Below are 14,474 nucleotides of genomic sequence, written 5' to 3' on the forward strand. Positions count from 1 at the left end.
AGAGAAGCTAAAGGCACAGGCGAAACTTCCTGTGTTACTGATCTAAAACGCCAGTTCTGGATGCATACAGGAAGATGTTCTCAATTCCACAGCTTGGGAGCAAACTGTTTTAATCACAGATCTTCAGGACAATAAAACTCTTTCCCTTTAAGGCTCCCTATTTTGATATTGGCAAGGGAAAAGTCACTTCATTTCTCAAAAACACTTAATTTTTCCCCCCTCCCATTTTGGGTAAAAAATAGTTGACAAAAATTCATAACACAGTTCAGAAACAGTTACACTATAAAAATTGACTCTAAAATTTTCATGGAACTCTGGAGTCAGAAGTGGGAAATCATTAAATATACTGTTTTTTTAAATTTATCAGATTATCAGATATAGTATATTCAACTTGTTATTCCTATAAGATTTTTGACTATCATTGATTTTTGAAGAATTTCTCTGAATTTTCTAAATAAACTCTCAAAAGATATGACCACACCTTTCCATTCACTTTAAATTTTTTTAATTTTTTAATCATAGTTGACAACAATATTATATAGAATTGTACACTTGAAACCTATGCAATTTTGTTGACCATTGTCACTCCAATAATTTTAATGAAAAAATATTATATCAGTTTCAGGTATACAACATAGTGATTAGATATTTATATAAGTTATGAAATGATCACCCTGATAAGTCTGGTACCCATCTGACACCATATATAGTTATTACAATATTATTGACTATATTCCCTATGCTGTACTTTACATCCTCATAACTGTTTTTACAGCTAGTAATTTGTACATCTTAATTCTTTCCCCTTTTTCACCCTTCATTCACTTTTAACAGTTGGTATAATTGTTTCTTCTTGCATCTTCTTAAAGAGCTACTAAGATATGAATAACTTTTACATTTCATAACTTTGTTTGCTTCAGTCTTTCAGAGTTTTCTTCACATTTTCCTAAACTTCTCAAATCTTTCCACCTTTTAAGGAGGAAAAAGTTTTCAATGATTTTTTTTTCTTATTCAATAATTGCATTAGTTTTTATTTTCTAGAATGTCACATCTTTGGTGCATTTCTGTATACATTTCATGTATGGCTGTGTTCTATGTATGGGAAATACGACTTTCAATGAAACTGAAGCTATGGATTAGCATAACATTTTGTGAACATGTGCATGTTCTTTCCTTTATTATTGGCTGATTTGTTATAGACTAAGAGATCAAAATACAAAAAGAATATAACTTGGACTCAGCTATACAATTAAAAATGATACTTGGAATGGATTCTGTCTCCTGAATCCTGATCCAGTGCACTTTTCACTGGCAAATGGACAACTTACGACATTCATGACCCAGCTCATATTGACTGTTGTCCAAATTTGGTGGTCAAAAACAGGACAGTCTATGGAAAACTACTATTGCCTGATCTGTTACTAATTTAATACAAGAATTACTGAAATTTGCATGTATTCTCTGATCTATTTGGTAGGGCATAATATTTCTTAATCATGGGCAAGTTGCAGAAAATAAAGTGATTTGAAAACATAAGATAATAATAGCATTTGTTTTATGGTCCTATAAAAACCGGTAGTGATTGATGAATATAGCATTCCTGGTGAACCCAAAGCTAAATTAGAAGCATGAAGAAGCCAATTAAGAGACTTGAAGCCCAAGGAAAATTATAGGGAGAAAATGATGATTTTAACTGACTTTTTCGTCCCTATAAGGAGATAAGGCAATTAGAGGTGAGAAGGAAGAAAGTTTTTAACAATCAAAGTTAAAAATGAATGAAGGGAAGGTGTTCCTAAATATTATGAGTGGGTAGTGTTTTAAATGTCAGTAAGTTTGTTTTCCTATAAACTCAGGTGGAGAGAAATGGAGAATAGTTTTACATGGGAGTAGTTTTTGTTTTTCAAACAAACATTGACATTTTGAAGACTTAAATGTCTTAAATGGAATGACTATGAAAATGCAAAATTAGACTGAACAGAAGCATTTTGGAGAGTATATCTGAGTAGTACCCTAAGAGCCAAATAACGAATGACTCAGATAATCTGAGCAGTTTGAGCTGACTCACATGTTTTGGAAGATGGTGTCATCAAATCATTGATTCTGTCAGTGTTTTCCCCTTTGTTCCACCTGGTAGTGCCAAACAAATCATGAAACTCAGTGACATTTCCACTCCAATTTGTGAAGAAGACTTTCCAAACCACCAGTAAAAAGTCTTAAGGTTTTGAATATATAGGCGTTTAGCATGTTTGAATAATACGAACATAAGAAGCACAAGTCACAGATATAACTATGGGACATGCAGGAAATAGGAATCTCAAACAAAGTCTTTACAGGAGAATGGAAGAATCAAGACTGGGTTTGGTTTTGTCCAGGAAGGAAGAAAAGCGACTTCTTACCCCCAGTGCTGCCTGAATGATGCTTCCTGGAAGATATTTTAAATCAACATATATTATCTGGTACTTGTACTAGGTATATGTCCCAAATGCAGGATCCTTGGCCTCTGTCCTAGAAAAGTTGACAGCCAATCAGAGAAACTGACATAAGAACTACTAAGTGGAAGAGTTGATATATTACAACACATATAAAAGCAACATTTTGGGGAATCAAAGAATAGTTGGTTTCTTACACCACTAGGACAGACACCTTCACTGAAGAGGTGGCTAAGTACATTTGGCTAAGTAGGCCTTGAAAAATGAATTAAAATTCTAAGTATCATCAAAATAGGAAAAGCATTTTAACCAGAGATAAGGATCACATAAAAAAGAATAGTGAGACACCGGAATACAGATGTTGAAGTATGTTCAGGAATTGGTTAATAATCCATTTGAGCCACAGACCTGAGGAAGTAGGAAAAGATGAGATGGGAATATGGGATAAAAAGATGACTCAGGTCACTGTAGGTCTCTTGGTATGATTTACATAATCTGTGTCTCAGAATTATCCAATTCTCAAGAACATAGAAATTATTATTCCTCTAATTCCATAATTTGGGTTGTTTTATTTTTGGCAGAGTGACAATTTGGGTAATGAATAACAATATTCTAAATTTTCAATTTTTTTTATACCTGGCCCCCATCTCTTTTCCATTCTTTTACATTCTTATGTTGCTTATGATACTAAGAACTTAAATAGTGCTGACTCTTTGATAAACATTTGTTAAAAAAATGTAAAAGTGAATCATATGTGCATATACACACAACTGGGGAAATTTTCTTTGCTGTTTGAACATTCAAATTTAAGTGATGTGTTGCAACTTTAAAAATATGTTCACTTAAATGTTGCCAAGAACATTCAAACAGAAAATAGATTTCTTTGACCCTTGTCGTTTTCCCACAGGATTGAAAAAACGTACAAGGAAGGCCTTTGGAATACGGAAGAAAGAAAAGGACACTGATTCTACGTATGTATTTTAAAAGTTTGACTCCATAAGAGCTGCTGTTGTCATTGTCATTTTTAGAGCACACAGAGTTTTCTTGGACATTGTGTATTCTGTTATTCTTCTTTTATCTGGGTAAACTGCAGTTGTTTGGCATAAACAGTTCACAGATTTATACTAAAAAGATGAAGACTTTTCATCGCATGTTCAATTTTTCATCATGTGTTATTATTACTTTATAACCTGATAACCACATTTCCCAGAAGTCCTGGGAGGCAGGAAATGTGACTGTTACATTTGTGGGAACTAAAACTAGTCATTTCCACCTCTGGGACTGCCTGAGTAACTGAAATGAAGAAGCAAACACCTGTTTAAGTAGATTAGACCTAGCCAGCCAAAAACAGAAATCAGTCTAGATAACATCCCAAAGCTGTTACTTGAGATGCCAAGATTTTGAACAAGCAGAACTGCAAATCAACCAATAGAATTTACAGGAACGATAGGCTATTTGGCTGTGAATAACAAACCAATGCCAGAAACCACCCTGTGGATACTTTTACATGTTTAAATGATCATACACAAGATAATCAATTGCCCACAGACACTAATAAACTCTTCTTGGAAATGTGTCGCCATGCAGCAGCTTAACCATTTTGTTTCCTTCTACCTGCCCCCAAAGAAAGGAGAGTCTGTAAGACGGATCCTTTCAGGGACTTTGCTAAACCTTTGTGTTTGCACCTTATGCCTCCCTGTTTGGTCCCAGAAAGATGATGGACAGTCAATGACGAGTAAGATTCCTCACGGAAGGAACAACTCAAGCCAGACGCAGTAGCTTGGGGACCAACAGGAGAACCCATGGGGTTCACAGGTGGGCACAGCCCCCCACTTTCCTCAGGCTAAGGAAAGCCTCAGCCTCTGTGACTGCAGTCCTTCCCAAAATCTGCAAGGGAAGTGATTCAATGAGGTGCTCTCCATCTATTCATATGCACATAGGTTTTGTCCCTTGGGGAAGTTGAAACTTAGGGTCCAGCTGTCTGCAGGCAAGAGTGATTGACTTGAATCAGTTTTCTATTATGATGTATGGGATTCACAGATCTTGAGATTGACAAGCTTTCTCTCCTTTACTTTCCCACCGAACTAATAAAAGCTGATGTAAGGCTCAATTCGGGGCTTCCAGTCCTTGAGATTGGGGGTCCCTTGGTCTGCTTAAACTCTATTCATGACTACTGTCTTTTCTTAACCCTGCGCCACCCTCCTCGCTCCCCACAACTCTCGTGGCGCGGGGATGCAACAGAAATGTCCAGCGATGTAAGTTTTATCCCATTTATTTGATCATTTTAAATTCTCTTTCAGAGTAATTATCTCTGACCCAAAATCTCAGGTGGCTTTTTGAGCCAGGCAGATAAATTACATATGGGAAGTCAGGTGGCCAGGAACTCAGAACTCCACTCCAAGACCAGTACAAGGAGAGCACCACTATTCTGCTGCCCCTACCTGTGACCCTGGAGAAATGCAGACCTGATGTGATCTATCAGTTATATATCAGAACAATGAGCCCATTAAACCCATCGTTTGGCTAGAATCCCTGAAAGAAAGTTAGAAAACGGGAGAATCGATAGTTGTATGGGCACAGGTGCAAATGAAGAAGCTACATTTATTTCTCACCTTTAGCTTTTCATTCTGTACATTTTTGTCATGCATGTTTTAGCACAAGGTGCTGAGCATTGCCCTGTCCTTGTCCTCCAAGACTTTATAATTCTTAGGATAAAATATCTACTATGCAAGTTAAAATACCTTTCGTATAACAAAATGAGATAAAACATTTGAAATGACTAGTATACTTTCTAGTACTTAGTAAATGCTCAGTAAATGGCAGCAGCCACTACTCTTACTATTACTTATACAAACTGATGTGTGGTAAGTTCCCTCTGGGCAATTAAAAATCGTATTTCATGGGAATTTGAGGGAAAGCTCGCATGTGGACAGCTGATCAGTGAAGCTTTAAAGAGGGAGGAAGTTTGAGTTTGTTTTTCAAGAAGATGAGGACAGGCGTTTCATGCAGAAGGAAAAATAACAGCCAGAGAAGAGCAGTAGAGAAGTCAAGCAGGTATTCAGGACAAGATAAATAGAGCAGTTTGTCTACCTGTTAGCGACAGGTAAAGCTGATAATGGGAGGCAAGACTGGAAAGGAGGTCACAGCCAGACAGGAAGTGCCAGGTTGCAGTGGGCTTTCTTCCCTAGGCAGCGGGCAACCTTGATACCGTGGAGGCTTTTAAGCCTGCGAGTATAAAGGATTGGGGGTGGGGAGAGGGAATGAAAGGTAACATTTAACTAGATACAAATATTAAGTTACCAGGTCTTGCATTTTATTTGGGATTGTTTATTTATTTATTTATTTATTTATTTATTTATTTATTTAGGTTAAATAATTATTTCATGGAAATTACTCTAGTCTTGCAAATTGTTCTAAATGATTGAATTAGGACTATTTTTCTGAGGACCACATAATTACCATTATTTCGTAAGAAACTGTCATTTTCTACACATTCACCACCTGGAACAAGTGATGGATGCTTCTTTCACTGGAGTCAGAAGACCTGGGCTTTAGCGCCAGCATTGCCAGCATTCCCACAGCCTTTTTCCCACTTTCCTTTTCTGGGCCTCAGTGTACACTAGATGGAAACTGATTCCCCTAAAGAGCCAGACACTAGACCAGTCAGTCTGTCAGCAACATCTATTGTCACCTACAATATGCCACGAGTCATGCAGGACACTATTAGACACATCACAGGAAAACATCATTAGCAGAAACCAAATCTATTTTTCTTTGAAGACAGAGTCTCTGTAACTAACCATACATAATCTCTGGTGTGTGAAGAAAATTAAAGAGGTCCCTCAAAAGGGAAAAGAAGTCAAACAACCTCCTCAGAACAGGCTGAGCTAGTTTAGTTCGCATGTGGTCAAAGCGCTGCTCATCCATCACCATTTCTAAAGGTATGAAAATAAGGAAGTTTTCCTCACAGCTTTGGGTAGATGCTCAATATCTCTCTGAAGTACTCCGATAAGACATTTGCTTGTAGAATCCCAAGCATCTCTCCTTAACTTCTTATCATTGGCGTGCCCCAGAATAGTTACATGACAGCAAATTAGTCATAAATTCATTCCACCGGCAATGATGGTCAAAGGACCGGCCTTTGCTGTTCATGAACCTCTGCTCTCTAATTGGGTCAATATCATTCTTGCAAAAGTTTGCAAAAATGCTCTGGCAATTTAGCTTTAGGTAATGATTATGTTAGTCTGCCATCATTGAAGCCCTTGTTGATGCAAACTGTTTCCAGGGCTGTTGCCATTCCCTTCGGGTTGCCAAGCCATTTGCTACGATAGCCACCAGCCCCAACTGCAGCTGACTGAACCTCGTTAGATAGCAAGTGGGGTGAGGATAGAACTTCCCGATTTAACTATCCATATAGAGGAAAGGAGAGAGCTTGTGCCAAGTGTCAGGCCCTCTGCAGGTACTGATATCCTTTTTTTATCATCACAGTAATTCAATAAGGTTAGAAGCCATGTCTCAATTTTAGAGATGAGAAATCAGTTCCAAAAGGGGTTAGGGAACTGACTGCAGGTTACCCAGAAAATAAGGCTTGAAGCCAGTGTTCTAGTCCAGGATCAAGTGCCTCAGCTTTTATCGCCCAGAAGAATAGGTAGGCAAAATTAGAATCAAGACCAACCGGAGGGTAACAGAAATGGCAGTACTTGCTAGAGGTAACTGGCACTTTTTAAAATAGAGGCAAAGGGTCCATGATAGATGATTAATTTTAAAATAGAAATCAGTAAATACAATGGGTCTACTGTTAAAACATTTTTTTAAAATCATTTAAAAATAAAATAGAAAACTTCATAAGAAGAGGTTGGGAGATGAATTGAGAACACATGCCCAAGTGTCTGGGCCTACTAAAATCTCTCTACTTGCCATCGTAGGTCAGATTATATAATCATTATATTCTAGATAACATTAAATGAGTATATACTATGTTCTAGGCACTACTCCAAGTTCTTCACTTCTGTTAACTCCTCTAATTGTCCTACGAGGTGTATGCTATTATCATGGCCATTTTATAGATGAGGAAACTGAGGCACAAAGGGATGAAGTGACTTTCCCAAGATTATGCAGCTAGGAAACCCAGGTAGTCTGGCACTATAGCCAGTGCTCTAAACTGCCATGCTTGCTGCCACCACACTAGCAACCACCAGCCCGTTTCTGTTAATGGATTAAGACAAAGGATTGGAATAGGACAACAACACTGCTATGTATGATTACAGGTTTTTTAATTAAAATTTTTGAAATGCCATCCCTATAGCTGTAATATGCATGAGATCAAGTGGCCTCTCTTTTAATATTCCTCTCTACATATGTCCTTGTATCAGGACCAGTGGTGGGAAATACCACAGCCAGGCCTATCTCCAGAGCCTGGTCTTCTCCATGCCATTACTTGCTGTCCCCAAAGACATTCCCACAAGGATCAGTGCCTGGATATACCCTACACAAAAGTTGATAAAATTACCTCTCTCTCAATTCCATTAGCAGAGGCCGAAATCCTAGTAAGAAATGCTCATTTTTTGCAATGTATAGATGTGAAAAGGAAAGTTGGTTTTGATGAGTGTGGGTTGGTACCTTTCCCCTATGCCAACCTGGGCTTATTGTGGCCATGATAATTCACTGGATTTATTTGCCTTTCTCATTGTCCCTATGATAAGCGTGTCTTCATTACTTTTTATCCCCATATCCTAGCCTAGTGCCTGTCCCATAATAAGCACTCACTATTTGTTCAATGAATTATAACTTTTATCAGCTAAGACTCTTCCTATACTTCTATTGTAGATGAAATTCCTTTAAACCAACGAATTCCTATAGCCAGGGAATGTCCAAAGACCCTAAGATTTCTGTTAACTCCCATGGTCTTTCAGGATCACGGTCTTCTCTTCTTCCAGCCGTGGTATCACTGATTCACCCTCCATCCATGTGGATGCAGAACTGGTTATGAAAAATGATGTACCCTCCTCAAGTATTTTGTAATCCAAGTAGTATATTCTACACTAATTTTGAAGTGGTGTGTTATTGGGGAAAGGGAGTCACATCTTGGAGTCCAGAAGATGTCCCACAACGCTCTGCATTTCTCTCTCTGCCCCACCCTATGAAGAAATTACCTGGCCCCACCTCCTAAAGAACAGTTCCAACCACACCAAACAAGATTTTACAGTCCACCCCAAGCACTTATTATCTTCCAAATAATACTAGTCCCCATCTAAGCATAATTTGGTCTCTATGTCAATAGAATAACATTTTCCTAGTTCCTGACGGAGTGAGTTAAAATAGAAAGTTATAATGTGGCAGTGACTGCCCTCCTGCCTCTCCCATCCTTTGGCTCCACCAGTTCACTTTTCCAAACTAACAATAATACCCTTCCTTTATTGCTACAAAGTCTAATGTGGCTCCAAGTGGGCAGGCTTGTGTTCCTAGTGAAGAGACATCATGGAAGAGAAAAAAAATAACAAACGTGTTTCAACACTGATTATACTATGTGTCAGGAACTAGTATAAATTCTTTATAGAGATTATCTTCTTTAAATTGGCTTATAGAGCTTAAGTAATATGTTCAAGGTCACCGACCTAATAAGTGGTGGAGCCTGGACACTCAGATTTGTCCTCTTCTAAAGCCGTTACCCCTAAGCACTGGGGTATAGTGCCACCGTGGATTAACTGTGCTGGACTCTAGTCCCCAGGGGGAGCCCTTGGCAAACATTACCCTCCATTTCCTGCTTTCCTATAATCAGAGGAGCAGTAAATATAGAAATGTGGAAGAAAAATATGTTGTAAAATACCATAAAAGTTCCCTCTGATAGAGGAACTATAATTCAAGACCACTCACAGGGGAGAAGATAAGAGAGCAAATCGGTTTCCATTCGTTGTGGTAGTTTGACGTGGAGCCAGCTAGACTGGGACAGACACTTAATAAGCTCTCCTCTCAAAAGTGGACCCAGCAACTGGTGCCTTTTGGACGTCAGGTGTTCATGACAATCTCCCTCCCACACACCGGCACACACACCCCGCACTCAAATATCACTTGACCAATTTGTTTTGGTTTAGTTTTCATTAGCTGGGTTTATTGGGATTGGGAACCAGGGAGAAGGGGAGAGTGGTGGGTAATGTTTCTTCTTATTATACTTTAGTCTATGTAGCAAGAATTATTCATTTTCCTAATAGCTACCTATTTCTTTTTGTTACAGAGGTTCACCTGATAGAGATGGAATTGTAAGTATTTAAATGACCATTTTTACTAGTAGGTTGCACACCAGGATATGCTATGTTTAACTTTCTTAAAGCCCCTCATTTTTTTTTTTTTCCATATGGGAAAAAAATAGCTTAAATGACTTTTAAGACTTCTCACTGTTAAACTTTTCTGTAGTAATTCCATGGGACATAAATGCAGTCTTGGTCAAGTTAAACTTCTTTATAGCGTTCACCTAAAACCCTGTCCCAGATTAGTCAAGCAAACTAGTTATCAATATGGTGGGTCAAAAGCCAGACAGGGGCTGCTACCATCAACTGTTATTTCATTTCCAATTTAATGATATATAAAGCTCATTATGTGAGAATGTTTTTCTCCAACAGAGGCCACAAAGTCATAATGGAGCTGAGATCCAATAAAATTGAAACAAGCTTTTCCCTTTTCACAGTTGAGCTGCAGATACATTTTCTATATTAAATTCACAAGTAGGGAATGGTCTTAAAACTACTTATGTCTGAATTTACAGCCTGAAGGAAGAAAATGTGTCCACTGGGTTTAGATTTAACAGTAACTCTGTCTCCTTGCTAGTCGCCAGATTTCTTGATTTTTAAAGAAGTCTGTGGTGCACTGGCTTGGATTTATCCGAGTTGTACTTACGGGAGTCTGCACCAATTTCTAAAATGACTTCCTTCAAACCTAAATCAGATGCCTATTCAGAAGGTTCAAAAGAACAGCTGTTACTGAAAAAAACAAAAACTGGCATTAGGCTCATTGGGCTGGAGTGGGAACTAAAATAAATCTGGTGGTTAAAAATATTTTTTTTGAAAAATCACCCTTTATAATATTATACCTAAATTGGGGTGTTAATTGCAGCTATAGCAGGAGTTTTTCTCCCACACTTGATTCAAGGTTTTAGCTTTCGGGTGCCTTTTGCATTCAGGTAGTTCTCGCCATGAAATGTTAAGAAAGTAGACTGAAATTTATCAGACATTGGGTAACACTATAATCAAGGCTCTATTCAGCAGGGGAAAAAAAAGACCCAGAAGACTCAGCTTCTCCTCACCTCTTGCTTCTGGCTCAGAGCCCTCTCGTTAACTCTGTCTCAGGTACTCTCTGCTTCTGTGTCTTCTCTTTGCTTCTGTCTGGGTCCCCCGTCCCTGGGTTGTCTTATTCCCTCCATTCTGACCTCTGCAGGGCTCTGTGAGCTAGTCTTTGCTTTCTCTCCCTGCTGCTTCCAGGCTGGATTGCTGTTTCTTGCTTCTTTCCCTCTGCCACCCTCAGTCTTGTCCTTTTTCCTTTTTCTAAAGCCCCTCCCACCCAACCACTCATTGTCCGTGAGGCCTTATTGCTACCTCCGTGTTCTCTGCTTTCCTAGGGACCACCCGTTTAAATCTCTGGTAGAATATGCATCCTCGTGCCTGGTATGGTGCTGGCATGGAGCAGGCAGCTCTTTGTACGTGCTGTGTTGAGCCTAGCCGTGATTCTGCAGATTTGTCCACTCTGGCTCAGGGCTATATACCCGAGTTGCCTGAGTCCTCTTTTACCACCACCATCCCAAGTCGTATAAAGTTATTGATTAGTAGTTATGCCCTCTTTGTTCTTAATGGGAAGTGCCATAAATATCACTGGTCATGATTATTAGGAAACGGGAATTATTTCGTTTCATTTTCTCAGGAACTAAGGCAGACCTGAAAAAGGCTACATTCAAAATAAATGCATGTTGTCAGAAACAGGGTGTACAGCTTTGTAGGTTATTGGAAATTATTATCCAGCTGCTCGTTTTACTATTTGGAAATGTTCCCTGAGTTTCCCCCACTAACTGTGCTCAGTGAATATGAAAACACATAGGGGTCCAACTTTCTGTTTGCATCCAGTCCTTAGAGATCTCAACCTGATTTTCTTTCAAATTCACGCTGATTTCTTTAAGACCTTGTGTCTGTAGACCCCGTCCACATTTACATGGCTGATTTAGCTTCCAAATCATTGTCTTTTGAAATTTATGGTTTCACTAAAGTAGTTATACAAAGTATAGGTGGTTTGTAATGCTTATAAATGACTTTGTCAACACAGGACCTACATAATAGGCTTAATGTACTGATGCTTATTTAATTTCAGTTTCTCAAAATCCAATGAAGTCCACTTCTGGGGACAATTCTTTTGAAATTAGTCTACAGAGCCTTTGTGGCAGGCCTCCATGTATGAAAGTGGGCTTGTATTGCTCCCCACTTGGCTCCCCATCCTCTGCAGAGCTGTCTGTCTTGGTGTCTGAGACTTTAGGCAGCTGTGTGTGATGATGCCTTCTAACCCAGGGACAAACTCTAATTCATGCAGGATACACTTGAACTTTTCCCTAAGCAGTTCAGATTTCCCTCTCCACGTAGACTGGGGGCATTGTCTCTGCTCATCCTGAATAGTGGTGCAGGAAAGATCCCAGGTGTGGAGCTGTCAGCTATGTGCACTGTGTGTATTGATCCCCAACAAGGCTTTGATCCAGAGAACTACACTGTTCATACTGCCATTAGAAATACAACCATTTTTTTCAGTCTCTCTTAGACACCAGTCCTGGTGTCTGTTCTCCTGTAAATTAAGTGTTGGCTGAATGAGGACTGGATCCACATAATGCCTAATGCCTGGGATGTAGCTTCCTCCTTCTTCCTTCTTCGCCTGACCTGGCTACACTGGCCTGCTGAATAGAGCCTCATTATGGGCCCCAAGTCCACTCTTTATTTCATGAACCCTGCCGAGATTGGTAGGCCCTGCAATTTGGCCTAGAAATGGTTTCTTCTATGGTATGTTTGCTGACTCCATGTGATTCTTTATATGTGTCTTGAAGAACAAACAGATTCTTTAACAACTTTTTCTACATGAAAACAATCAATTCCAGCAGCGCAGCCCACATGAACCACCCTACAATAACAAAGCAGAGTGCGCGCGTGAAGGAGGAAAAAAAGTTTCGGTAAGGAAACAGATTTGAGTTTAAAATTTCCAAGGGGTTGTAGAAACAGTGAGTAAAATCCCAATCTGCAACTTGAAAAAACAAAAACAGTAGCATTTATTTATGCCATTTAAGAAGACTTTTTTCTTAGGTATTTTCAAATTACTTTTTGAACACCTGGGACCAATTTTTAAATCAACCATGTAGACTCTATATATTGATGTCTGAATACACTTTTAAAGAGTGATCAGGCAAAAAGATGTGTGTTTCCTTTGTCTTAGACAAAGGAAAGGTATTCAGATTTTAAAAAGAATCTGCTGTTTGTAAGAGCTCTTTGGCTGTAATATCAGCTTTGAGCCAAATCATTTGTTAGGATAAGCATTATCTCAGTAACATCAGGAGTATGGCAGGACCTTGGCTTGTACTGTACTTGACCAAAGGATGTCACGTCAGGGATGCTGATTTCAGCCCAGACTATGCAACAACTCCAACTGTGTTGTTCAATATGGTAGCCACATGTGGCTATTTAAAATCCAGTTTCTCAGTCACACGGCCACATTTCAAGTATTCCATAGTCACTTGTGGCTACCACATGGGACAGCACACGCAGGACCATTACCATCTTCACGGTCAGTCATATTAGACAGCGCTGTTCTATAGGATTATTTACAAAGTGAGTCAAATCTACCTTAGTGGCAAAAATACATGTAGGCAGTACATCCTGTGTCTTTAACACGTCTCACCTGAGGATCACTAAGTGGTTAGGGGCTGACGTTGGAAAACAGGAGCTTTCCCAGTCAAAATTGACTACTTTGATAAATGTATAATTAAACACAATTGCCACGACATTTATTGATTTAGCCCATCATATGGTATGAGAACAGATAATAATCCTGACCAAAGTAAAATACCTATTAAAATAAGATTAACATTTCCATGAGCCTCGGTTATCTTTCAACAACAATCATATATTCAAGTTATAAAAGTTACTTATACAAAATGTAGAATTTTGGAAAACACAGAAAAGATAAAAGTAAATAATGTATAACTCCAACTTCAAGGGAAAAATCATTGTTTATGTGTTGGTGAATAGCCAATATTGCCTGTACTATTAAGCTTAGTTTTTAAATGATAGTTTCCCACTTAACCTCTTCCCTGCTTCTTCAAAGTTTTCCAACTGAAAATCAGTAGAGGCATTCATTACCTTCACTATTACCACTATGAGCACCTTGCTTAAGTGGTTAAACCGGAAGAATTTCTTTCTTGGGCTTTGACCAGAAGAATTTCAGCCAGGCTCTGGTTAGCTTCAACTTGATAATTTCCACTGGTGAGACCAAATATATTTGTAAGAATTCACTAGTGTGAATGAGGCCAAATTGCCAATTCCTCTAATAAAGCTCTCTGTGGGTGTGTGTGTACATGTATGTATTTTGAATATCTGCCCAAAAGAATGTATTGTTATGATTTGTTGTTTGTGTTTAGTATTTGTGTTTACTATTTCAAATGTTCCTATTTTAAAATAAAATGTCTTTGTATAGGTTTTGCTTTCTCTTTATTTCCATCTTCCATTGATTTCGATATAAACTGGGAAGTTTTCACTTAGCCTAGATCTAGAAAATTCAGGAAATTTTTTTATCCATGATGTTAGATATACGTTGTCGGGAAAGAAACACACACATACACATTTGTTCAGCTGTAATTTATTGTATATATGCTTTCTAAGAAGGATTTGGAGAATTGTACAAAGAAGACATACGCAAACAGATTGAAAAAGTAAGAATTAAAATAGCAAGCAAACATGACAAAAAAAAAAATAGGAATCATATCCTTTCCCCATGGAAGAGATTTTTTTGTTATTAGCTGGCACATTATTTAAC

At 38.4% G+C, this 14,474-nt stretch overlaps 1 protein-coding gene across 29 annotated transcripts in view; it reads left to right on the forward strand.

Moving 5' to 3' along the window:
- Positions 1-14,474, forward strand: part of SGIP1 (SH3GL interacting endocytic adaptor 1) — a 172,743-nt gene that overhangs the window by 52,590 nt on the left and 105,679 nt on the right. For 8 of the 29 annotated variants that reach the window (XM_074334892.1, XM_074334898.1, XM_074334900.1 and 5 more), the window contains exons 2-4: positions 3,337-3,400; positions 9,661-9,685; positions 12,547-12,618. In XM_074334892.1, coding sequence (XP_074190993.1) covers positions 3,337-3,400; positions 9,661-9,685; positions 12,547-12,618 — 161 coding nt within the window. Of the gene's footprint in view, positions 1-3,336; positions 3,401-9,660; positions 9,686-10,684; positions 10,769-12,546; positions 12,619-14,474 lie in introns of all 29 variants that reach the window. The other 21 variants (XM_074334896.1, XM_019731952.2, XM_074334889.1 and 18 more) reach the window with 5 other exon arrangements.

This window comes from Rhinolophus sinicus, linkage group LG06 (genome assembly GCF_036562045.2).
Source record: "Rhinolophus sinicus isolate RSC01 linkage group LG06, ASM3656204v1, whole genome shotgun sequence".
Lineage (NCBI taxonomy): Eukaryota > Metazoa > Chordata > Mammalia > Chiroptera > Rhinolophidae > Rhinolophus > Rhinolophus sinicus.